Raw genomic sequence first — 26565 nt, forward strand, 5'->3', positions numbered from 1 at the left:
ATCCTCAACAAGATATTAGTCAACAGAATCCAAGAATACAACAAAAAAGTATTTGCCACAACCAAGTGGGATTTATACCTGGGATGCAGGGCTGGTTCAATATCTGCAAAACAATAAATGTGATTTATCACATCAATAAGAGAAAGGACAAGAACCATATGCTCCTCTCAACAGATGCAGAGAAAGCATTTGACAAAATACAGCATCCTCTCTTGATAAAAACCCTCAAGAAAGTAGGGATAGAAGGATCATGCCTCAAGATGATAAAAGCCATATATGAAAGAGCCAGCACTAATATCCTCCTCAATGGGGAAAAACTGAGAGCTTTCCCCCTAAGGTCAGGAACAAGACAGGGATGTCCACTCTCACCACCACTGTAGAACATAGTATTGGAAGTCTTAGCCTCAGCAATCAGACAGCACAAAGAAATAAAAACCATCCAAATCGGCCAGGGGGAGGTCAAACTTCCACTCTTTGCAGATGACATGATACTCTATATGAAAACCCAAAAGATTCCACCAAAAAACTGCTAGAACTGATCCATGAATTCAGCAAAGTTTCAGGGTATAAAATCAATGCACAGAAATCTTTTGCATTCCTATATGCCAACAATGAAGCAACAGAAAGAAATCAAGGAATCAATCCCATTTACAATTGCACCAAAAACCATAAAATACCTAGGAGTTAAATCTCACCAAAGAGATAAAAAACCTATATACTGAAAACTATAGAAAGCTTATGAAAGAAACTGAAGAAGACACAAAAAAATGGAGAAATATTCCCTGTTCCTGGATAGGAAGAACACATATTGTTAAAATGTCAATACTACCCAAAGCAATCTACATATTCAATGCAATCCCTATCAAAATAACACCAGCATTCTTCACAGAGCTAAAACAAACAATCCTAAAATTTGTATGGATCCAGAAAAGACCCCAAATAGCCAAAGCAATTTTGAAAAAGAAAACCAAAGCCGGAGGCATCACAATCCTGGACTTCAAGCTGTATTACAAAGCTGTAATCATCAAGACAGTATGACACTGGCACAAAAACAGACACTCAGTTCAATGGAACAGAATAGAGAATCCAGAAATGGACCCACACATGTATGGCCAACTAATCTCTGACAAAGCAGGAAAGAATATCCAACGGAAAAAGACAGTCTCTTCAGCAAGTGGTGCTGGGAAAACTGGACAGCGACACGCAGAAAAAGGAACCTGGACCACTTTCTTACACCAGACACAAAAATAAACTCAAAATGGATGAAAGACCTAAATGTAAGACAGGAAGCCATCAAAATCCTCCAGGAGAAAGCAGGCAAAACCTCTTTGATCTTGGCTGCAGCAACTTGTTACTCAACACGTCTCCAGAGGCAAGGGAAACAAAAGCAAAAATGAACTATTGGGACTTCATCAAAGTTAAAAGCTTCTGAACAACAAAGGAAACAATCAGCAAAACTAAAAGGCAATCAACGGAATAGAAGATATTTGCAAATGACATATCAGATAAAGGGTTAGTATACAAAATCTATCAAACTCAACACCCCAAAAATAACCCAGTGAAGAAATGGGCAAAAGATATGGATAGACACTTCTCCAAAGAAGACATCCAGATGGCCAACTGACACATGAAAAAATGCTCCACATCACTCATCATCAGGGAACTACAAATCAAAACCACAATGAGATAGCACCTCACACCTGTCAGAATGGCTGACATTAACAACTCAGGCAACAACAGATGTTGGCGAGGATGCGCAGAAAGAGGAATCCTTTTGCACTGCCGGTGGGAGTGCAAACTGGTGCAGCCACTCTGGAAAACAGTATGGAGGTTCCTCAAAAAATTAAAAATAGAGCTACCCTACGACCCAGCAATCGCACTACTAGGTATTTATCCAAGAGATACAAGTGTGCTGTTTCGAAGGGACACAGGCACCCCAATGTTTATAGTAGCACTATTAACAATAGCCAAAGTAGGGAAAGAGCCCAAATTTCCACTGACAGATGAATGGATAAAGAAGATGTATTGTGTATATGTGTGTGTGTGTACATATATATGTATATACCCCTTTTATGTATGTACGTGTGTATAAAATATATATACACATACGTACACACACATACATGCATACAATAGAGTATTACTCGGCAATAAAAAAGAATGAAATCTTGCCATTTGCAACTATGTGGATGGAACTAGAGGGTATTATGCTAAGCAAAATTAGTCAGAGAAAGACAAATATATGACTTCACTCATATGAGGGCTTTAAGACACAGATGAACACAAAGGAAGGGAAGCAAAAATAATATAAAAACAGGGAGGGGGACAAAACGTAAGAGACTCCTAAATATGGAGAACAAACAGAGCGTTACTGGAGGGGTTGTGGAGGGGGGATGGGCTAAATGGGTAAGGGGCATTAAGGAATCTACCCCTGAAATCATTGTTGCACTATATGCTAACTTGGGTGTAAATTAAAAAATAAATAAAATAAGAAAATTAATAAATCTGGTAGCACTAGGAAATAATAGCCTCTCACATAACTCAAATTTCTTCACCTAAGGTACTTTCTGCTTTCAATCTAAAATGGTCTTAGTACCTTGTTTGTTGTTTACAGTATTTATATTATTTCTATATATGTTCTCTCATTGGAGCTACATAATATCCCGGTTCACATTTTCTTGTTTATGTATTTTTTAAATTTTACAAGTATTTGTTTTGTTGCTTGGTGAACTGGGGAGACCCCAGGCCCTGAGTCCATCCCAAAGATGTCGCTGAAGGTTCTTGGTCTCCTCATGAGAAAGAATTCAAGGACACATGACGTGATGTGCAGTGATACAAGCAGCAAAACTTATTAAAGTGAAAGGACACTCTTTACATGTGAGAGCAGGTGAACTCAAGAGAGAGCGAGCTGGTGCCCTGGGGTTTGGGTTTCATTTTTTATTGACAGTTGTTAACAAGGGGGTGTGTGATATCCATTATTTGAGGTGAGGATTTCTTGGAAGGGTTTTGTACCTTACCTATATTTGATTGGGGGTTTCCAGCCTACTTTGTTAGTCATCATGGGCCTGTGCCTTGTTCTGGAATGCTGTGTAGACAGGCCTCTGAGTTTCCCAAAGGTGACCATGACTTCCTCTTGGCCGACCTCCACGCACCTTGTGAAAGGGCGGGCCTACGCCGGCCGACTCCATCTTGTTCTGTGTCCTTCACCTTGACCACACCTCCTCCCCTTGAGTAACCCCCCCCTCACCTGCCTAACAGGACTCGGACCCTTCCCCAGGACCCTTCCCCAGCCAATCGGCTGAGGCCATAGCCATTACCTCACCAACTGCCCCTAGGCCCCAATAAAACCTTTGTCCTTTTGAAACTCGCTCTCTTTCCCTGGTATCTCACCGCTGCGTTGGTGCAGGTAGGGGACTGAGCTCGAGCTAGCTCGAATAAAGGCTCTTTGCTTTTGCATCGGACTCGGCTCCCTGGCGGTATTTGGGGATCACGAATTCTGGGCATAACACTTGTTGGAACCTAACTAACTCACTTTAACAAGCTGAATTGGCATCCAAATAATACCCATATATTATGATTTAGTTTATTTGTCTCTTGCGACTTTTTAATCCATGAAGTCTTCTTCCATGTATTTTTTTCTTGCAATTTTTAATTGGATTAGCTATGTTGTTTGTCAGTGTTTCCTATCGTTGTACTAGATTTTGCTGGTTGTATTTCCACAGTATCATTTAATAGATTTCTTTTGTCCCTGTGTTTCCTATAAATCAATAGGTCCAAGAGGTTTGATCAGATACATCTATATTATTTATATCTTTATCTTTATGCTTTTTATATTTATATATAATTTATAAATACATTTAATATTTAAATGTTTATTTGTTTTGAGAAAGACAAAAAGCATGAGTGGGGGAGGAGCAGAGAACGAGGGAGAGAGAGAGTCCCAAACAGGGTCCTCGCTGTCAGCACAGAGCCTGACGCGGGCTCAAACTCACAAACCATGAGATCACGACTTGAGCCAAAGTCAAGAGTTGGTTAACTATCCCACTTTGGCTCAGATTATGATCTCATAGTTTGAGAGTTCGAGCCCTGCCTCAGGCTCTGTGCTGACAGCTCAGAGCCTGGAGCCTGTTTCAGATTCTGTTTCCCTCTCTCTCTGCCCCTCCCCTGCTCGCACTCTGTCTCTCTCAAAAATAAAACAAAAACATTAAAAAATAATAAATACATCTATATTGATTTTAAGGGGCAAGGATACTTCATAGGTGGTGTTGCATACCTCCATCAGAGGCACGGAATGGCAATGCTGTCAGCCACTGATGATCATTGCCTCCATCAATTCCTCATCTCTTGATTTAGTTCGGATTTTAAATATTTGTCTACCTTATTTCTCTCGATGTATTATTTGTTGTATTTATTTGTTCTTCTGTTCCTTGTAGTCTAGTCTTCATTTCTGAAATTATTATTTTTTTCAATTCTTTCTTGAGTTTTGTTCTTGTCCAAACTTTTGTATTTCTGATTGTGATATCATAAAAAGAAATTTGTACTTGGTCTTTGTCTCAGTTCCAGAGCTCCTAAAAACCCTTGTAATTTGCTCAGTAATAAAAACAACAGAAGCAACTACTTTTATATTTGATTTTTGTCCCCAGCTCCAGAAACAAGCTCCAGAATGAAAAAGATGAAGGAGCATCTTTTGTTATTCACAAAAGCCCCATTCAACCACCTTGAGTTCATGTTAATGAGGTGAAGATCTTTAGGGGCCCGGAAGCCCCTAAGGATGGGTGTGCTGGTTGTCAGGGAAACCAACCTGGTGGCCAGAGAGTTGGAACTTTCAGTCCCACTCCCATCTTCCAAGTAGGGGGAGGGGGGCTAGAGGTTGAGTTAATCACTAATGGCCAGGGACTTAACCAATGGTGCCAAGGTAATGACTCCATTAAAACCCCAACCTAAGGGGTTCCGGGAACTTCCAGGTTGGTGCGTACATCAAAGTACCAGGAGAGGGCATGGAAGCTCTGTGCCCCTTCCCACATACCTCGCCCTACACATCTCCATCCAGCCACTCCTGACTTGTGTCCTTTGATCAGTACTTACACAGCAGCATGGTGGTATTTACTTCGAAGTCTTCCAAACCTCTTTCCTTGTCATTGTTTTGCTAAATCAGTACTCCTGGGATTAACAATACAATAATACCAGGGTTTGCAACCATAATTCCTTCCAGAAACATGCTTGTAATCCAAAGCACTTGTGTATCCAAGTGAATTTCCCCAAAAGAAATAATGGAAACTCAGATGACTCATTCCACAACCGAGAAATATTCATATAAAAATGACTACAATATTGTAATATAATACAAAAAAATCAAGAAAACATAAAGAAAAATAAACAAATTAACCTGCACTTCCCTTTGAAAACTTTCACGGCTGGTGTGAGGCAAGAGAGAGGAGGGTTCTTGTGTAGGAAGACTTTCACTATCACTGACAGAACCAATGCCACCTGTTGGCTCAATGGAATCTTTCTCTGCATGGGGGCCATTGTATACACTCGCACGGATGTTGACTACAGTGCAGTGTTGATAAACTCTTGTCATATACTGTATTTAATGTAACTGGTGACAAGGCAGCAGAGGAAAGGGTCTATATCTGCAGGCAGCCTGACCTAGAATTAAGCAAAGCATTCCTAAGCTCACTTTTCTGGAAAAGCAAAAGACTGTCCACAGGTTCTTGGAAGTAACAAAAAATACACTAGTGACAGTTACGGGCACCTTCCAACGTGCTGAAAAATCACTGATTTGTGCCAAACACCTCGGCCTCAGACTGAGCATGGGAGATGATCACCCACAACCCCGGGGAGGGAGGGGGGGGAGGGAGGGAGAGAGAGAGAGAGAGAGAACACTATTGGCTCAGTTGTGATCATGTGACATTTGGTGTTCCGTACGACTGGTATTCCAAGACATCACTTGTTTAAATTTATTAGAAATGTTTGCTCATCTTGCAGAACATTCACAGAACAAGTTACTCGCAATCCAAGGTTTTACTGTATATCAAATAATTTGTGCAAAAGTTGCCCTCAGTTCCTCACAAAGAGCTCACTACGAGGAATAAATGTGTGGGGTGGTGATTATAATACTTCTGAGGTCTTGGTACATAAGACTGTGGACTAGGAAAGTTAAATGCACACAAATTGGTCTTTGAATAGCTAACACTCTTTTATCTGAACAATGGAAAAGTCCCAGATACATTTTAATTAAGTTTCACAAGATGATAAATATGACTGACCTTGTTTTGTTCTCATATCAGTTTGTTCCCCACAGTTATGTTCTGTCACTTATTCTGCAAACTTCTCAGCCATCATTACTCCAAACATTTCTTCTGGTCCTTTGTCTCTTTCTCCTCCTGGTATTCCCATTAAGTATGATACACTTTTTTTGGTAACTGCCTGACAGTTCTCGAATATTCTGTTCTGCTCTTTGTATTCTTTTTTTCTCTTTGCTCTTCAGTCTGGGAAGTTTCTACTAACATATATTCAAGCTCGATGATTCTTTGCTTGGCTGTGTCCAGTCTACTGATGGGCCTATCAAAACTACTCTTCATTTCTTTACAGTGCTTTTGAATTCTAGCATTTCCTTTTGATTCATTCTTAGAGTTTTTGCTTACATTATCCATCTGTTCTTTTATGCTGTTCCTTTTATTTTTTTTTTTAATTTTTAAATATTTATCTTGAGAGAGAGAGCAAGCGAGCAGGGGAGGGGCAGAGAGAGAGACAGAATCCCAAGCAGGCCTCACAGCGTCACTGTGGAGACCGATGCGAGGCTTGAACTCATGAACTGTGAGACATGACCTGAACCAAAATCAAGAGTCGAATGCTTAACTGACTGAGCCACCCAGGTGCCCTTTATGTTGTCCCTTTTAAATCTCTTAACATATTCATCATATTTTAAATTCCTGGTCTGATAATCCCAAAATCTTTGCCATATTGGAATCTGCTTCTCATCGACACTTGCTTAGTCTCTTTAGCCTCGTCTTGTGCTTTGTGGTATACCTTGTAATTTCTATTGAAATCCAGATACAATATATTGGGTAAAAGGAACTGAAGTAAACAGGCCTTTAGTGTGTGGGATTTTATGTTTGTGTAGCTAGGAGTTCGACTGTGTTTAATATTTTCTTCAGCCATAGGTGTCAGAGGCTAATTTCCTCTGTGTCCTTGTTTTTGTCTCCTCTGTTGTCCTTGGGTTTCCCTAGAGACTGTTTCTTAAATATAGCCTGAGTCTTATTATGAAAGCAGGCAGTTAGTTAGGCTCTGACAGGATGTCTGGAGGCCAGCAAAGAGGAAGCCATGCCCAGCTGCGGGGAGGATCAGAGGTCTGTCCGGGCAGCATTCATGAAAAGCCCCATCACACCAGATGGGCCCAAGATGGCAGATGCCATGACAAGAAACCCTTGACCAAAAACAGAAAAGACACAAAACCTTGCTTCCAAGAAATCCACCGCTCCACCACCACCATACACAACTGTCAATAAAAGACAGAAACCTAAACCTCAAGGGCACAGCTCACTCTCCCTGGAGCTCACCCACTCTCACAACTTGAGAGTGTACCTTCATTAGAATAAACGCCCTCTTGCGTTGCTCATCCACTGCGTTGTCTGCCCTTGAATTCTTTCTCATGACAAGACCAAGAGCATTCGGTGATGGCTTTGGGGCAGGCTGGGTTGAGGTCTCAGGGCCCGGAGTCTCCCCTGTTCACCTAGTAACATTACAGCTTTTTCACGTGTAATCCCCCGTTATCATATAGGAACCACACTGACAGGTGGTAAGATGTCAGGGTGGGTGGGGAAGTGTTCTCTAATCTATGGTTAGGCATCAGTCTTTTAGTGTGCTTGTGACCTGGGCTGGGACTGTCACAAGTACTTCTCAGTACTCCTCCTCCCTTTTAAGAGAGACAGGAAGGCAAGAGGGGGCTAGGATTGGGAACTTCCCTTCCCCCACGTAGCCAGACTCTAGTAAAACAGTTTTCTTCGAGGGCATTTGTTAAGGAGAATGGAATAGCTCTGGCTATATTTCAAAATCACTGCTTCCAGCGGGGAAAGGATTTTTCTCAGATCTTCACAGTGAGAAGGGCTCCTAGAGGTAACCTTTATAATAATGCATAATGCAGGGCTCCACAAAGGTCGGACCCTGCCCCCCCCCCCCCCCCCCCCGGTTTTTTAATTCTCAAGTTAGACCATGCTCAGTCTTCAGGAATTAGTCAATCAGCCTGTACTTAATCCCATCAGTAACTGGCTCCAGCCTCAGTTTCTGCTCTTGGTAAGTTATGACGCTCCGTGTCTACCTGTCTCTCCAGTTTTCAGGTGGTATTTGTTGCCCCATGACTGCAATTCTCTGATGAATCGAAGAAGAGTTGCTAATTTTCAGTTTCTGTAGCTTTACTCGTTGGGAGGATGGGAATGATAACTTCCAAGTTCTTTACATGTTGGATTGGAAACCAGAAGTATGTGTTGTGTGTTACAGAGTTTTGATGCTGTGTAAGAACAGAACTGCTTCTGAGATGTTTCTCTGTTGCTGTGAAAGACATAAACTCTGAGTGAAGATCCTTCCATATTTGGCAGACTGATAGGGCTTCTCACTAGTATTTATTTACTCCTTGATGTTAATAGATGACACAAAACCAAAAGATTTCCCACACTGATGAGATAATGTTTTGAACCTGTATGTGTCAAGTCATAGTGGGAGATGAGTTACACTTTGCTGGGGAGCAAGAATCTCCTGTCCCCTTCAAGGTCCTTCTAGCTGAACTAGGAATCAAATTGACATGAGACACATGTGACAGGAGAAAATCAAATTTAATAGTGTACGTACAGGGAATCCACACAGACATGACATTCCAAAGACAGCCAAGCAAAATGAGGGACACATGTCATTCTCAACTAAGGAGAAAGGAGTAGAGGTCTGGGACTCAAAGGGCAGGAATGCAATTCTCAGGAAGAATGAAAAAGAATACATGTTTGGTAAACAAACATTTGCTGGTAAACGAATGGAACACAGAGAGGACGTTTGTCAAATAGGTCTTGCTAGGTTCCTCCCTGTCCCACCATACCTAGTTTATACCATAGTGTACTTACCCATGGCGACAGCTCTCTTCCTGGAGAAGGACCTCTATCTAAATTATTCTTAGGCTGTTGTTGGGGAAGGTAAATAGCTTTTCCTGAATCTGCTGGGTTTTGATTGCTTTTTAACTCAAAACGTTCTTCCTGCCAAAGTGGCCCATCTCGTGGCGGCTTGCTGCTGGACCCTACAGCTTAAAGGTCTCCTCCTGTTCACAACATTTGTACAGCCTTTTCTGGCATCAGTGGTTGATGTTTAACAACGTGTGAGGAGCAAGTGAAGGCCTTCCCATATTAATTTCATCTGTTTGGTTTTTCTCCAGCATGATATATTATGTGCTGAATAAGCCATGCGTTTGGTTGAAAGAGTTCTCCTACCCTTATTGAGTAAGATGTGAACTGTGACCACAAGTGTTCTTGCATTTACTGAATTCATATGGTTTCTCCCCAGTATGAGTTCTGATGTAGTAAGATAGAAAGGAGGGAGAAGAAGTGGGAGAGAGGGACACAGGAAGGGTGAGGTATTGAGGGTAACAGAGAAAGGGAGAGAAGAAAGACATCTGTCAAAAAATGTTCCTACCTTCACTGACTATATACGAATTCTATTTTGCACAGGAAGGAAGGTACTTCAACGAAATGCCTTTTCCCACGCAGTGTGTTCATAGGGCCTCGTCCCCATACGGATTATGTGACACTGACTCAGGATAGGCATGCTGGGTAAAGGATCTGCCACATTCAATGCACGCATAAGACCTCTCTTCTTCTTCTTTTTTAATGTTTATTTTTGAGAGAGAGAGGGTGAGACAGAGCATGAGCAGGGAAGGGCAGAGAGAGAAGGAGACACAGAATCCGAAGCAGGCTCCAGACTCTGAGCTGTCAGCACAGAGCCTTACAGGGGGCTTGAACCACGAACCATGAGAACATGACCTGAGCCAAAGTCGACGCTTAACCAACTGAACCACCCAGGCGCCCCCAAGACCTCTCTTCTTATGTCTTCTCTGATGATAAATAAGGACTCTGTCTTTTTTTTTTTATCTTGAATGAGACTGGAATGGTGTACAAGTCTTTCCTATAGTCATTACAACAATATGTTTTCTCTTCAGTAAAAACGATCTGATGTTTCATTGCCTTTGAATTCCATGTGAAGCTCTTCTCATATATGGTACAATTAATGAGATCTGTCCGTAAGAACCCTCCGTTGTTCAGTGAATACTGCCTTAGCTTTTCCAAAACCCATCACTTTCCTACTCCTGCTCCACAGTGGGGTTTTTAGGTAAGTGGTAATTTTTGTGAAGCCCCTTTCTTCAACAAGGCACTTTCTTGTGATGTGTTCCTACACAATTCCTTCTAAGCTTTGCTAGTCTCCCCGACACGAGATTCTTCATACAGAGGGTGCTGAGGAAGGTTTTCAAAGTGTCTCTCTGGGACTGCTTATTCAATAATGCTCTGCCTCTGCTCTGAAATCACTGACTCCGCCTAAGCTCTCATCCCTGAATCTGAAGCAAACAAAAAGACAAAGACCAACTTTTCTGTGTGTTCATTCCTTAGGCGCTTCCTCTTTCAGATAATGAAAACACAGCAGTAAATACAATAAATAAAAATCTCTCCTCTCATGAAGCTTACATTCTAGTGACGGGGTGGATGATAAAAATTTTAAAAGGAAAGTACCATGTATATGCTATAGGTGAAAATAAAACAAGACAGGGGGACAGAAGATTCTGGTAGGGTTTGTGTTGCAATTTCAAGTAGAGTGACAAGAAACAGCCTCACGCTGAGAAGCCGGCATAGGAGGTGAGGTCTGGGCGGAGGCCATCCAAGCAGAGTAAAGGGCAGATGTGGAAGTCCTGGGGCAAGAGCAGCCAGGCCGCTGAAGAACAAGAGGAGGCCAGTGTGGCCAGAGGAAGGAGAATGAGAAGCAGAGCCACAGAAGGTTAGATTCAAGGGGTCGTAAGGAGCCAGACTAGGTGGGATCTTGTAGGCCACCCCAGGGGCTGTGGCTTTGGCTTTTACGATGAGTAAGACGAGAAGCCACAGGACGGTTCTGAGCGGGGGTGACATGATGAACAAACATTTGAAGAGGGTCCCTCCTGGTCGTGTGCTGAGAACAGACTGTGTGTCTGTGTGCCCGGGGTGGGAAGGGGGACAAGGAGGAAAACAAGGAGACTAGTTAGAAGGCGACACTCCAGCAGAGATAGGAAGGCAGCCTGCGTCAGGGTAGAAACAGTGGGAAACAGTTTGATTCTGGAACAATTCTGAAGCAGGGTCAGGAGGATCTGCTGCTGGACCGGATGTGGGATGTTTTTATTTTCAGTTGCCACACTGCTCAAGAGTCCTTTTAGACTATGAGGTTGTAAGGAAATTGTTAACCGCGGGAAGAGGCCTATCAGAGAAGATGAAAAGTAAGGGAAAATATTAGAGAATGGTTCTCGAGGACTCAAATCTCCAGCTTCCCAGGAGAAGCCAATGTTCTGAAGAAACCAACTGGCTAGGTTAATACAGCTCCAGTCCGGGGTCCTGGAAGCTGGGATAAACGGTGAGCATCACGTGGGAAGAAATACCCTACCTCAACCCTTGAACTTAGTACGGATCCACATCCGGTGCCAAACTACCTTAGTTTCTGTCCATTTTCCAAAACAGAAGATGTGGCTCAGGTTGTATTTCATCTACAAAATGAAGGGTCTCGAGGAACTACGGTTACTTTTTTCAGGCATGACAGTAGCACTGTGGTTACAAACTGTCCCCGGTTTTTAGAAATGCATAATGAAATGGGCAAGGATGAAATTACATGGTGTTTCAGTTTCATTTAAAACATCTCAGCAAAATACAACCCAACACCCCAAAGGCAAATAATCCAATTAAAAAACGGGTAGAAGAAATGAACAGAAACTTCTCCAGAGAAGACATCCAAATGGCCAAGAGACACACGAAAAGATGCTCAACATCGCTCATCATCGGGGAAACGCAAATCAAACCTACCAGGAGATATCACCTCACGCCCGGCAGAATGGCTAAAACCAAGAACACAAGAAAAAACAAGTGTTGGCGAGGATGCTGAGAAAAAACAATCCTCACGCGCCGTTCGCAGGAATGCGAACTGGTGCAGCCGCTCTGGAAAACAGTGTGGAGGTTCCTCAACAAATTAAATGCAGAACTACCCTGTGACCCAGGAATCACACTACCGGGTATTTACTCAAAATATTCACTACCTCAAAAGGACACGTGCTCCCCGACGTTCATAGTAGCATTATTTGCAATAGCCAAACTATGGAGGCAGACGAAATATGCGTGAATGGAGACGCCATATATATACACAAAAGAATATTATTCAGCCATAGAAAAGAATGACATCTGCCTTTTGTAACAACAGGATGGAGCTAGAGTATAATGTTAAGTGAAAAAACTCAGAGAAAGACAAATACCTTATGACTTCGCTAGTATGTGGAATTAAAGAAGCAAACAAACAAAAACCCAAAAGAGCAAAGGGGGGAAAAAGAGAGACAAAGAAACAGACTTCAGACTCTTAACTACAGAAAATAGACCGACAGCTACCAGAAGGGTGTGGAGGGGGGATGGATATAAAGAAGTGATGAGCATCGGGCATTGGATGGAATTGTTGAACCACTTCATTGGACACCTGAAACTAATATAACTCTGTGTGTTAACTATACTAGGATTTAAAATTAAATTAAAAAAATTTTAGGGGCGTCTGGGCGGCTCAGTCGGTTAAGTGTCCGACTTCGGCTCAGGTCATGATGTCACAATTCGTGAGTTCAAGCCCTGTGTCGGGCTCTGTGCTGACAGCTCAGAGCCTGGAGCCTGCTTCGGATTCTGTGTCTCCCTCTCTCTGCCCCTCCCGGGCTCGCACTCTGTCTCTCTCAAAAATAAACATTAAAAACAAAACAAAACTTCAAAACAACCAGTAGATATGGACTTGGTGTCTTGATTCCCCTCCAACCCCTTTTCCTCAATTCTATCACCCTACATGATCGCCCTTCCTTTCCATCTCCTTCGTTTCCTTTCACAACCAGATTTGAAAAGACCTCATGTGTTGGGAGAGTAAAGGCAAAAGGTGACAGAGAGAGGCAAAAATGGCTTTGATGAGATGTAAATGTTAAATTTATCAGCAGCTGCTGCCTCTATGTCCCAAAACTCTGCATAAACAGCCATCAACTAGGATCTCAGGCAGAGGCTATTCCTTGGCAATTTCAAAGTCCATGCTCCTTTTTCTTTTAAAAAAGATTTTTAACACGTATTTATTTTTGAGAAGGAGAGACAGTCGGACTGACTGAGCCACCCAGGTGCCCCATCCATGTTCCTTTTTCTATCTTCAACTGCTACAAAATAGGTCTTTAAGTTCATTTCTTTTGCGAGAGAGAGCGAGCGCGCGCAGGGAAGGGGCAGAGAGAGGGGGAGTGGGAATCCCACGCAGGCTCTGTGCCCACAGCGCAGGCCGTCCAACCGTGAGATCGTGACCTGAGCCGAACCAGAGTGGGCCGCTCAACCCACCGAGCCACCCCGGAGCCCCCAACGGCTAAAAAATACAGAAGATGCAACACCCGCTGATCCGTGTGCAGGAATAGGTTAACTCCTATCACGAAAGGCGGAAAACCACTAGAATTTCAACACAAACCCTGAAAAATAAGTATACTGACTCAGCGAACACAGCCAACAATGCACTTCCTTCATTAAAACGTAGTAAAGCAGAATCTAGAGTCGGCTCTGCACACCCCTTGTCAAAAGGCACGAAGACGACGTAGAGAACAACGGAAGTCACGGTCGAGGTCCGCGAGGGGAAGCAGAGCGCCGGCGAAGGCACCCGCACCGCTCACCTGCCGTCCCGCCGCCGCCTGGTCCCGGGGAGCCGGGCACTCGCCGCACCGCCGGCCCTGCTTGCGTCCGCGCGGTAAACCGCGCTCACGTCCTTCTCAGCAGGTGAACCGAGGTGGTGACTGCTAGTTCTAAACTGTCGCAAAGTAAAAGCCTGCAAGCTAGTTTAAAAAGAAAAAGAAAGAAAAAAAAGAAACCCAAGCAGCCGCGGCGGCAGCCTCTCCTGGGCCGCCCGGACGCCGCGCTCTCCCGGCCCCCGGGCCCACGTCGCCCGGAGCGCCCACAGGACGCGGGGACGCGGAGGCCAGGGGGGGTAGGGGCCCGCGTCGCCGGGAGCGCCCGCAGGACGCAGGGACGCGGAAGCCTGGGCCCGGCCGCGTCCGCAGGCTCCGGGAGCGGCCGTCGCGCCCACGTCGGGGAACCGCCGCGCGCCTGGCTCGCCGCCGACGGAGGCCGGGAAGGGCCGCAGCGCGTCGGAACGCGGGGCGCGCGGGAATGAGGGGCCCGCGCTGCGCGCTGGCACGTGCGCGCCGCGTGAGGCGCACGTTCCTGGGGCGGGGCTTCCGTGAGTCGAGTCGCTCGCAGTGAGCACCGGCCCTCCCAGTGATCACTCTTCCCTTCTGACTTGACCTCCCCACGGGACGTCCCAGACGTTTCTGGTTCCACATTCACTTCTTCGAAAAGATGCAAGGTAATCACTGTCAGACGGTCGGCATTTAACGTGTTGTTCATTGGCTACCTGCGGACGGCAGATCAGAACCCCTCCCTGCAGGTGCCGGTAGCTTTCGTGAAAATTAAGAGCAATTAAGGAACGGAACCTCCGGCTCTTCTTCGTCGCCCGGATCTGGGCACCGTGTCTTCCAACAACCGGCCCTCTCCGAGTCCCGAAACCACTGCCCTTACAGTCCAGCTTCCCACCTCGTTTCTGACTGCCCTCTCTCTCATTTCCAGACCATCCTGTCTCCTCTCCAGAACTAGTCCTTCCCCCTGAAACCACACCTGATTAGCACGATACGATCAGTAACCTCCTGTAGTTCCTTTATTAAACCCAAACGCAGTCTAGGACCCCAGGGTGCCATCATCGAGGTACCCAGTTCTAAGTCAAGCTTCTCATTTGCACTTCATTGAGCTTCCTGCCACAGTCCAGTTCATCTACTGGGACAAACAGGGCTTTCCCATCTCTATGCCTTTCCTTACGGCTCTTTCTCCAGACCTTGCCAGGGGCCAGCTTAAGGGGCCCAGTCCTGGTCCTTGGTAAGTTATGTAACATCTGTAAACTTCATTTTTTTTCATCCCATTATGTAAGCAATTAAAGGACTCAAATGTGTGAAAAGATCTTTTCTTCTAGCACCCAGTTATTATGTGATTATCCAAGTATTCTGTGCTCTGCTCCTTCTAACCCCACTCCACCCCTACCCTTCTGAGCCCCCACTACGAACTATTCACTGGAGAACCTACTATATGCTAGGTGCTGCGGAGAATATGTTGGTTTTCATTTTTTTGTTATCAAATGTATAATTACATGCAGACCAATGGAGAAATGCATCTTAAATCTATTAGGAAAGGTTTGTTTTCCTTGGAATGGACTTTTTTTTTTTTCTTTCCAAATACTAAGTAAGCAAATGCTCTACTCACTTTACTCACGTTAGTTGCCAGAATGCTCGGTTTGTATCCCTGTCTGGATGACTCAAGCATGTCAAAAGGTGTCCTGATCTTGGTCTTCCAGGCTTTCTCCTTTCCCTGATGCTGATTTGTATGTGTGTTTGTTTTTCTATTTTTATCATATGTTGTAAGCTATCTTGAGTCCTTTTTGATACATAATAGAGTTGTAATATAATAGACGGCTCTTGCCTATTACTGAGGTTAGAAGAAATGTCTCCTAGTCTAATGGATGGTGATCCCAGGCTTCCATTTCTGGTAATGGACTTACAGACCCTGCAGGGGATGAAATGAAAGGCTACAGGCCAATGTGAAGCTGTAGAATGATAACAATTAGCATTTATTGAGCGCTTACTTTGTCAGCCACTGTTTTCATCACTTTACATGAATAAACTCATTTCATTTGTTCCTTACAACAGTCCCATGAGATGGAAAGCCAAGACGCCAGCATCCCAGAGCTCTAAAGGACACTTAGTCCCAAGAGTGAATTTACATAATTCAAAGTAGGACAAAAAAGGACCAAAATATTTGTGAGGTCATCTCATCAGTCAAAAGACTAAAGACACTGCACTATTAAATTAAACCCTCCTGGTTTAGATTAAAACCAGAGTGCAGACCTGCATCGTACCATGTGTTAGATGGGGCTTCTAAGAGATTTAAGACAATTTCTAACTTCAAAAGTTTATGGAAAAAAAGCACCTGAAAGGATCTGAGAACAGAATAAGAAAGTGTGTAATGTAGAAAAATACACGCAAACCATCACTGCAAAGGACTTCTTTTTTAATGTTTATTTTTGAGAGAGAGTGTGAGTGGGGGAAGGGCAGAGAGAGAGAGAGACACAGAATCTGAAGCAGACTTCAGACTCTGAGCTGTCAGCACAGAGCCGGACACAGGTCTCAATCTCACGAACCATGATATCATGACCTGAGCCGAAGTCAGACACTCAACCGACTGAGCCACCCAGGTGCCCCTTCTGCAAAGAACTTCTCAGGTGGGGAACTAGAAGTGTCAGTGGGGGCAGACTTGAGTGTGGATAGGATTTCCGGAGACACAAGGAAGAAAGCAGGAAGTGTAAAAGGGTGCCACAGAATAGTTTGAAAAGAAGCCAAGTGTGAACAGAGGGTGTGGTAGAGACAAAGGACAGGTCTGCCCACGGATACCGGGCAGTAATGGAAATGGACCGGGCAGGAAATGGACCTAACTGTGGAAGGCCTTGAAGTTACAGTTTGACCTTTTTCCCAGGGACAATGAGAACTGAGGACTCTTCAGACAAGGTGATTGTTTAGTCAGGCATCGAGTTGGAGACAGGGAGACAAGGGCAATGGTGTTTACTCTCACAATCTGGGCCCAAACTCCTGGGGCCCCGGCAGCAGCAGTTAAGAACAGAGAGAGAAATCAACTCGTTAAGCCATTTCAGATAAAACCCAGCCAACTGATTACCTGGGATAAGGCGGGCAATAATCACAGGGCATTTAGGGACTGCTCAGCACTTTGGATGCTTTAAAGGGATCTAAAGAAAGGTTTGTGTCTTCAAGAAGCTTGCAACCTCATTGAATAACCTCAAGTATTATGGCCCGATAAAATGAGACTATTCTGGTCTAATTCTTGCCCAAAGTTATAGAGCTCATCACTGTTAATCAGAGAATGTTGGGAGGTAGGGAAAGTGTGGATCAGCACACAATCTTGGATCCCAGCAGAAGCCCAAATGTTAAGGCCTAAGAGTGGCCAAAAGTGCCAATTCTGCAAATGTCAAGTAGGAAAAAGACTAAGAAATAGGCACTGAATTTGTCCTTGAGAGATCAGCTCTACAGGATCAGTGAGCATTAGGGCCAGAGGGCCGAAGCTTCATGAAGTCTGTAAACAAAAGAAAATTTAAAAACTAGGGCAGCATTTTTTCTAAATAATGGAAAAATTAAACGTTAAGTGTCAGGACATTCTTGGTAAGGAAGAGATAAAATACTACTACGATTAACTAAGCACATTAGTAGAACCATGGTTTATACTTTGAGGAAAATACGCTACAGCAAAAAAGGTTTAAGAGAAAAATCTGTCCTTAATGAGATGAGGGACTGAATTTGCCTCAACGCTATTATCACCAAACCGGTGGGAGTGTTTTGTCCTGTTCTGAAGCCAGCTCCTTCTCTTCTGTGACTAGAGCCAGCATCTCTCTCTCTCTCTCTGTCTCTCTCTCTCATACACACACGCACACAGGATTTCCTCTTAAGTAAAGGGGCTGACGTGGGCGGGAAACAGAAGGTTCACTGACTGTTCAGGGAGCCAAACCCTGCGGAACAGATAAAGTGAGCAAATACAAGGTGTCAGGTAGGAGGTCTATACTCTAAGTCTGGAGTCCTCCAGAATAGGGGATGGAACGTGTTGGCTTCTGAAAGTCATCCCCTTGTCTTGATCAGTCCTTTGAGCATCAAGGAAGGAAGGCAGGAAGGCTAACCTGAAATCGGCTTCTGGCCAGCTAGTAGAGAGGGGGGCTTCCAAGACGTGTAGCGACAGGAAGTCACGCTGTGTGCTCTTACGCTGCCATCAACGAGAGCTCAGGTATTACCCTTTCGCGTGAAGCTGCTGATGTCTGATGAGAGTTGAACTCTGACTGAAGGCTTTCCCACAGTCGTTACATTCGTACGGCTTCTCTCTCGTGTGAGTCCTCTGGTGAATGATGAGGGAGGAGCTCCGACCGAAGCCCTTCCCGCACTGTCCACACTCATAGGGCTTTTCTCCGGTGTGGATCCTCTGGTGTTCGCTAAGGGACGAGCTTCTGCTGAACACCTTCCCGCAGCCACTGCACGCGTAGGGGCTGTCCCCGGTGTGCGTCCTCTGGTGCTCAACGAGGGAGGAGATCCAGCCGAAAGCTCTCCCGCATTCGCGACACGCGTACGGGTTCTCGCCGGTGTGTATGCGCTGGTGCTGAATTACGGTTGACCGGTCACCGAAGGCTTTCCCGCACTCGTTACATTCGTAAGGTCTTTCTTGGGTGTGAGTTCGCTGATGCTGACTGAGGTTAGTGCTTCGGCTAAAGGCTTTTCCGCACGCACCGCATTCGTACGGTTTCTCTCCCGTGTGGATCCTCCGGTGTAGACTAAGGTGAGTACTCCGGCTGAAAGCCTTTCCACACTCACCGCATTCATACGGCTTCTCTCCAGTGTGAGTTCTCTGATGTTCGAGAAGGTGTGTGCTTCGGCTGAAGGTTTTCCCACACTCGTGGCATTCAAAAGGCTTTTCTCCACCATGAGTTCTAATGTGGACCGTAAGGTCTGACTGGTAACTGAAGGCTTTGCCACATTCACTGCATTTACAGGGTTTCTTCTGTGGGAAGAGTTTGTGGTGTTTAATTAAGTCTGAATTGTCTTCCAAGTGTTTCCTAGATATGGGGGATCTAGCTCCCTCTGGAGTTTTCTGCTGGGTATTAACTTCTGAGCTTGGGCTAAATTCACTAGATTCGGGACCTCTCTCCCTCGTGAAAATTTCCTTGAGGGTCACTGACACTTTTCTGATCGCTGTTTTCCCAAAAGAAGATGTCTTCCGTACGGGACATTTTGTCTGCCTTGACAGCCGGCCCCCACTTTTACAGGCTTCTTCATTCGTACGACCTTGGGCAGTCTTCCCTCTGAAACCTTCCATTGCTGACCCTGAAAACTCTATTCTTCAGCAATAGCCTGATTGGTGTTGATGCTTTGGCTCAGTTCAAATCTCCTTTTCTGGAAGACATTTAAAGTGCAAACGTCACCTGCCTCACCTGCCTCTAGTGTGGAGACCAAGGGAAAGAAGCCATTAGGGAAAAAAAAAAAAAAGACAGCAAATTTGCAATTCACACCTAGTGCCAGCTTTCAGTGGGGAGAAAATAAAAAGGGACAGTTGAAGGGAAGTGCACAGGGGCAGAAGAGATAGCAGGCCGAGATCCTATAATAGGCATGGTGAGCACAGAGACATCAAGAAACGGGGAGGGAGGTGGGTACTATGCTGAGCCAAAAAAATGGAAATGAGCCGGTAGACCAGCTGATGAGCGGAGAGCAGGGCTTCGAAAGGAAAATGAGCTGTTAGTTACTGTAGCCGGCGAGTGGTAGTAAATGGGAAGAAGGGAAGGGGTGAGAACAGACTCAGTGTAGAAGAGACCCCCTCTGAAAAAGCAAAAAGTGCAGGACGACTCTATCAAGCGCGGATGCAATCATTTTCTTGGCCCTGAGAGACAACAGGATTTAAGTAACTACAGCACTGCCACCGCCACGGGTCCCCCAGCCCTCCCTCCAACCGCTTAGGTGTTCTGAGCAAGTCTACTACCCGAGACCATCCGAGTTCATCTCCACAGAGGTCATCTAGGCCAGCTCACATCTGACAAACAGAAAGCAGACTGGGTAGCTTCAGTCACCCGGCGAATTACAAGAGCTTAGACTGGAACTGACGTCTCCGAAGTATCACATTGGCGGTCTTTTCAATGATATCACTCACCTAGACAGGGATTTTCGGTCACTGAAGATCCAGCATCCACCGCTGTCCTCCCTCCGACCGAATGACCGCGTGCAGTTCACGTGCTGGGATTCCTGCTGATGGGAAATGATGTAACACAGGGCTAGTCAGAGCTCGGTCTTAATGCTTCGATGTACAGAAAAGACACCGCCAACTTTCAGAGGCTGTGGCAGGAGGGGCTGGCGAAAACGGCTGTGTGACAGGAGTAAAACTGGGCTCCAAAAGGTTATACACAGCCGCATCAGAATCCCTTCTAGAGCTTGTTGCTCGAGATATCTTGGCTTTGCCTCAGGCCTAGCAGGTATGATATGGGGCCCAGACATTTGTTTTTAGTAAGTTCTTATAACTTAACAAGTAGAACTGCCCCCAAAGAACCTTAGAAACCTACTCTAAGTGGCCTGAGAAATGTGCTGGCTGAAACCAGCCTCCCCCCCACCCGACATTCCTCACGTAGGAGGGTCTAGAACATAAGCTCAACATTCCTCACGTAGGAGGATCTAGAACATAAGCTCGGCTTCCCACAGACTTCCTGCTGCCGGCAGGGCCGGCACTTCCCAAGGATCTCAAGGCTCCCAGGTACTAGGCGGCTAGCTTCTCAGACGCACCCTGTTAAACAGCCGGCACCCCACAGACTGCCTGGCACCAAGCGGTCTATTTACCCCCCGCCGACAGAGCTGTGCTTACACTGGCTCGTAAGGGAAGAGCGGCAAGGCCCTCTCCCGGGACGCTGACCTGTGCCGAGTGACCGGCGGGGCACCCCGGCTGCCACAACCTTCCTGCTGGGAAAATGGGAGAATGTGGGAATCTGCGCCTTTTCTTCTCCCCCATCTCTGGACTCCCAAGTTTCCCCACTGAAGCTTTTTCTTTAAGCCATTCTCTCGTGGACTCATCTGGAGCCCCTGTGCTTGACAACAGGCTGCAAACTGTGTAACGCTCCCCCTAATGCTTCTGCTCACACATCTGCCGGGTTAGGAGATGATCTGGTTTCACAGGTATTTCCTTTCTCGTAGACCAGGAACCTCCCAGATGGGAAGGTGAATGGAGGACATCCACCAAGAAGTCATGCAGGGTGAGCCTCGAGGGCAGTGTGATGATGCCGTCTGTATCCAAGAGGGCTGCTGTCTGTATCCAGGGTGATGCCGTCTGTATCCAGCTTTGCCAAAAACCTGCCTTTCAGCTGGAAACAGGGAATGCGGAAGCCCTACCACCAGGTTGAATAAGAGGCTAACTCTTTTTGATCCTTGCGGCACAAATTCAGTTACATACCTGATGCCTCCTCCCTTAACCGGACTTTGCCCTCCTGCTGGCGGGCCGGCTGGCCTGCAGTCTTGTGGCCCAGACCCTTTAGCTACTCTAGCATTATTTTGTTGGCGGTTCACTGCTACTTCTCTCTCTTATTACAGTAACCCTCCTCGGGAAAGTTTGGGGAATCGGTGAGGGTTTTTTGTTTTTTTCTTTTTCACTGTCCCGTTGACTGGATAGTGCTATTGGAATTTAGTGCAGGTCAGGGATGATGGGCATTCCTGCAAAACAAAAAATGTTCCTGATCCTGTGAGACTTTCAAAAAAGTTGTTAATAGTTACCTAATGCTGCTTTATATACAGATACAAAATATTTTGCACAGCTTTGATATATATTGGAAAATTAAGGAAATACACTTCTTTTTCTTTGGATATTAGGAAGTGTTCATTCCAGGAAACTCAAACCACTCACGGTATTGAATTCACAGATATGACATTCGTTTACTGGATTGTATTTGTAGCTGTTGTATTCACAGTGATTCTATAGATGCTGCCATCTCCTTTGTCCAGCCTTTAAGTGCTGAAATAGTACTATCCTAACAAGTTACTTTCCTTTGTATCATAGGTAATGTGTTGATATTTTGGAAGTTACATCTATAGGTCACTACTATTATTTGTAAGTTTTACTTCAGGATGATGAAGGGGATGGTAGGTCTGAAAGGAGGAGAAATACTTCTCTAGTGAAATGGAGATGGTAACAGTTGCACGTGTGTGTCACAGCAGGTAAATTACAAAGCCTCTAAAGCCAAGTCCTTGTCCCCAGCAGAAGCCCTTAAACATATGAGAGCACCCGCACGGCCACAAGGTGATGTGGAAATGGGACTTCTGTCCATAGTGGAATGTTACCACGTTATTACATATTATAGTCCATCATGGAGAAGAGACACTGTTGAGAAAATGTTTAGGTTTGGGGGGATTTGTTTAAGGTTTTCCCCTCAACCAGGAAGATCTGAAATTTGAAGATCTTTATAAATTTTCTTAGAACCATGCAAACATAGGCTATCTGAAGTAAACAGAATATCCTGAACAGAGTAAGAACTAGGACAGAATTCAAAGGAGATGGCCAGTTTGAGGTCAAGTGTCTCCCTCACACCCACTAATACCTTGGCGATTGGTAAAAGGAGCCAGTGTTATATCAGGGCATCTATGAATCAATTCATTTCTTCCGGTAGTACAAGTGTCACCAAATGTAGTTGTTTTGGCATTTCAAATAAGCTCACTACACGTGTAACTGTACCATGCATTTTATGTTTGTATATGTGGCATGTGTGACCAATACATAGAAACCCCATTGGGGAACGTTTCTACATTAAAAAAAGGAATTTGGAGCGCCTGGGTGGCTCAGTCGGTTAAATGTCTGACTTTGGCTCAGGTCACGATCTCCCGGCTTGTGAGTTCAAGCCCTCGTCGGGCTCTATGCTGACAGCTCAGAGTCTGGAGCCTGCTTTGGATTCTGTGTCTCCTTCTGTCTCTGCACCTCCCCCTACTTGCGTGCATGCTCTCTCTCTCTCAAGACTAAGGCATTTTAAAAATTTTTTTTAAAAAAGCAACTTAACTTGGAAGCTCTTGAGGTCTTTTGTGTCTGCTTATTGTAAGCATTTTTATGAACGTTGACTCATTTATGCCTCCCATCAGTGAGAGGGATACTACGATTATTCCCACAATACAACACAGGAAGAATTTGAGGTACAGAGAGGTTAAGTAATTGGCCCAGGGCCAAGTGATAAATGCTAGACTCACACTCGCTAAAGAGGAATGCCTCAGTTGCACTTTTTACTCCTGTGGCCCCTGAATGGCCAAGAAACTAACCTCCACAGATACCAGGATACCAGCATGATCCTGACCGCAGAGCACCATGGAGGTTTAGAGAGTGCCTGCCTCTAAAAGGTGATCACCCTGCAGAAGGTCCCAAGCACGCTCAAGCCCTAACCCTGCGGCCTGGGTTCAAATCCGCCGGCCCGCAGCGCAGGTGGCATCCTTGGCGGGAATCGGCAAAATACCAGACGGAAGCCCTGTGGGGTAAGCACTCACCAGGTAATCTGGAATTTGGTCGTAGCTCTGTTGGTAGCTATATAAAAACCTGGGGAAAACCACCAATCTGGTTTTATGTCTCTCCACATGTCAAATGAAGATGTTAGACTTGATTTTGGTCCAAAGGTCCCGGATTCCTGGAGTTTAATTTTAGGTCCCAAACGCTAAGGGACGCTGTCTGCCGAGACTAAGGGGATGAGACTAGAATGAACCTTGTCTTTTTCAAAGCACCAGAGAAATGTGAGAGCCTAAGGTCCATGAGTCAGATGAAACCATTCAAGAAACAGGCCAAGAGGCTGTGTTCTTCAATCACCTAATGACGAAACAGAGCAAAGGAGTGGAGAGCGAGACATTAAGGGCGGTCGGCAGGCCAACAATGGCGAGTCCCATCCGGGGCAAAATTGGGCAGAGTCACCTGAAGGAAGTTCTTGAAAAGAGAAATAAATGTATCCCCTGCTTGGTGAGATGCCAGACGTTCAGAAAAGAATCCTTCCCTTACATGGGCTATAGCTCTTCTAGTAGGACAGACAGCTGCCTTTCCCTCTTCTACTTCCTCCTGGCTTTCTGTTTGTCTAAAAGCAAAGCTGGCAGAGGTCTTATCCTGGGCAGCCAGAACCACTGGTCTAGCAGTGACCGCATCTGGCTAGCTGAACGCAACCTTAAGGGTTACGAGGTAAAACAAATGCCTAAAAGCAATCCTTCCTCCTCCCAGATACAGAAACAGGACAGTAAACACGGATGTCTGACCTTAAGTCCCAAATTCTTTAACGACCAAAGGTAAAGGAGATGGATCTGGGCCAAGCCTAAACTCTTCCTAAACTCTCTAGGTGAATGGAGGCATATAATCCGGCCTCTCTGTCAATTTCCTCACACGAGGGTGTGAGTGATGGCAGTCTCTTACTTCCTCCTGGGGATCAATACAGAAGGCAGCTGCCACCGCTCCACCATCACAGGGCTGTGCATCCCTGGGCGGGTCACTCGCCTTCCTGAAAATCTGGTCCCACACTGTAAAACGGTATAACCACTACCTGCTTTTCTCACAAAGCTTCTGTTAATGTTACAAGTTAAAAGGTAGCAAAGCATTTATAATAAGGAATATCAGACACAACATAAGGAGACATACCTCAAATGAAGTAATTTTAAAACTGTGCTGGTGCACACTTAAGGGAAGTTGCTCTCAGGGGCACCTGGGTGGCTCAGTCGGTTGAGCATCCAACTTCGGCTCAGGTCATGATCTCGTGGTTCGTGAGTTCAAGCTCCACGTCGGGCTCTGTGCTGACAGCTCAGAGCCTGGAGCGTGCTTCGGATTCTGTGTCCCCCTCTTTCTCCACCCCACCCCTGCTTGTGCTCTGTCCCTCTCTTTCAAAATGAATAAACATTAAAAAATAAATAAGAAAGGGAAGTTGCTCTCAGAGAACTGGTGAGGTCCCCTCCAGCAGCTGCTGCTCTAGAGCCTGGACAGATCCCGGCTTTGGAGGATGCACACCAAGGCATGACTGGGCTGTGTGACCCAAGTCTCAGGGAGGAACCCCCAGATTTCAGAGAGGGCAGGTCATTGGATCTCCCCAAGGTTAGGGCCATGCCCTTACCCAGATTTCCCTCCAAGGGATTTCTCGACCATAGTGTGGGAAGTCGCCTCCCATTTTCTCTTTTCCTCCTTCCTTCCTCATCCTCTCCTTTTCTGGATCACCTCCCTGCTTTATGGATCCTGCATCCCTTCCAAATCCTTTTCTCAAGCAGAGCAGTCACAAGCGCCCCAATCTTCCCAGCGCTGGCCACCTCCTGTTACCCTAACCCTCCGAAATTCTTCTGCCCATGCCACTTCTTCTTAGAATCAACTTGGAATCCAGTAAGAAGGCTCGCTTAGCTCTGCTCCCTTCAGTGTTAAAAATTTATGTCATTCGGAAGGAAGCAGGTTCGGAAGGTTCTGGAACAGCTCTTCTCCAGGTGCTCTGTTTTGTAGTATTTCAGCTGGACTGCTTGCTGGAGCCTTTGCCAGCGCGCAAAGGAATCTGCACGAGGGCCTGGGCAGCCTCGGTTCAACCCTAGAACGGGGCGAAGTCCTGAGACCGACTGCAAGATGGTCTTCAGGCAACAGCGTTCGGGAAAATCGGCTCAAAATAATAGCAGATCACACGATTCGATGCACAGAATTTGTCAATACCTCCACCAATTAATAAACTACCATATTCAAGTACGAACCGTCACCATCGGAACCACAAAATGGGGACTTCTACTCACAAGATCTGTAACGCCATGGAAGGTGCTTCATCTCTGTGCCTCAGTTTCCTCATCTGCAACATGGGGGGAAGAACAGTGCATGTCACGGGGTTAACGCGAGGATAAGAGGAGTCGGTCCAGGTGGAAAAACGCTTGGACCGGTGACCGGCACACGGCAAGCACCGGGGACACCCCGGTCGCCCGGCTGAGCCGAGAGGGGAGCGGAACGCAACTCGGGTCCTGAGCTGGTGGCGGGGGCGCACCCCGAGACCACCACCACCCCCCCCCCCCCCCGCCGACCGCGCAGCCCCAGGACCAGCCTGCCCCCCACCCCCACCCCGGCCTCCCGCAGCCAGCGTCCCCGCCCCCGCGGCCACACCACCCGTGCTCTCCGCGACACCGCTTCCCGGAGCCTCCAGGCCCAGCCGCCCAGGCCCGGCCCCGGGCCCCGCGCGCGGCACTCACCGGCCGCCTCCGGCCGCGCGCCGGGACACACCCGGGGCCGGGCCCGCGCGGTGACGGAACCGGAGTGCGCGCGGCGCCCGAGGAAGCCGGAAGGGTTAGCGGGGAGCCCCCGCGTCGGCTCCCACGCTTCCCGGTTTGCGGGGTAGCGGCGCCTCGGCGCTCGCGCTCCGGGTGGAGCCCGGCTGCGCGGACGCGGCCTCACCCTGCGCTGACGAGCCGCCGCGGGACGGAGCGGGCGGGGCGCGCGGGCGGCGGGTGCGGCTCTGCGCCTGCGCCCCAGCGCTCGGCCCCTCCCGTCGGGCGCGAGGCTGAGGGAGGCGTCGGGGGCCCTGAGCGCCTCTGTGCCTTCCGCACGGCGCAGCGCGGACCAGGGGTGCCCGGTGTTACCCAGCGCACCCGGACCACCCGGCAGGACGCAGATCCCCAGGCTTCGCGCTCCAAGGTGTCCTCCAGGGTCCGAGGAGGGGCGCCGGGACGGGGCATTTCCGGTGCGC

The 26565-nt window shown here is 46.5% G+C and overlaps 1 protein-coding gene and 1 long non-coding RNA gene across 3 annotated transcripts in view; both read right to left on the bottom strand.

Moving 5' to 3' along the window:
* The window catches only part of LOC144616319 (uncharacterized), a 32949-nt gene extending 18345 nt beyond the window's left edge, over window positions 1-14604 (bottom strand). Inside the window, exon 1 of the long non-coding RNA XR_013555462.2 lies at window positions 13922-14604. This is a non-coding gene — a long non-coding RNA (uncharacterized LOC144616319). The remainder of the gene's footprint in view (window positions 1-13921) is intronic.
* A 1285-nt stretch (window positions 14605-15889) lies between these two features.
* On the bottom strand, window positions 15890-26313 carry ZNF391 (zinc finger protein 391). Of its 2 annotated transcripts, XM_078446519.2 has the most exons (5): window positions 26072-26313; window positions 25628-25680; window positions 20714-21577; window positions 20037-20131; window positions 15890-19288 (listed from the first exon to the last, which is right to left on the bottom strand). In XM_078446519.2, the coding sequence occupies exon 5, from the start codon at window positions 19209-19211 to the stop codon at window positions 18135-18137; it is 1077 nt and encodes a 358-aa protein (XP_078302645.2). In that variant the 5' UTR covers window positions 19212-19288; window positions 20037-20131; window positions 20714-21577; window positions 25628-25680; window positions 26072-26313; the 3' UTR covers window positions 15890-18134. The 2 variants fall into 2 exon arrangements, with proteins under 2 accessions (XP_078302645.2, XP_060470162.3); XM_060614179.3 differs by lacking the exons at window positions 20714-21577; window positions 25628-25680; window positions 26072-26313 and having other exon boundaries at window positions 20037-20600.
* Window positions 26314-26565: the final 252 nt, after the last annotated feature.

This window comes from Panthera onca, chromosome B2, assembly GCF_046562875.1.
Source record: "Panthera onca isolate mPanOnc1 chromosome B2, mPanOnc1 haplotype 2, whole genome shotgun sequence".
In the NCBI taxonomy this organism is placed as follows: Eukaryota; Metazoa; Chordata; class Mammalia; order Carnivora; family Felidae; genus Panthera; species Panthera onca.

Bases quoted from the DNA above. Each gene is read 5' to 3' on its own strand.
- ZNF391 (XM_078446519.2), bottom strand. From the start codon at position 19,211: ATGGAAGGTTTCAGAGGGAAGACTGCCCAAGGTCGTACGAATGAAGAA.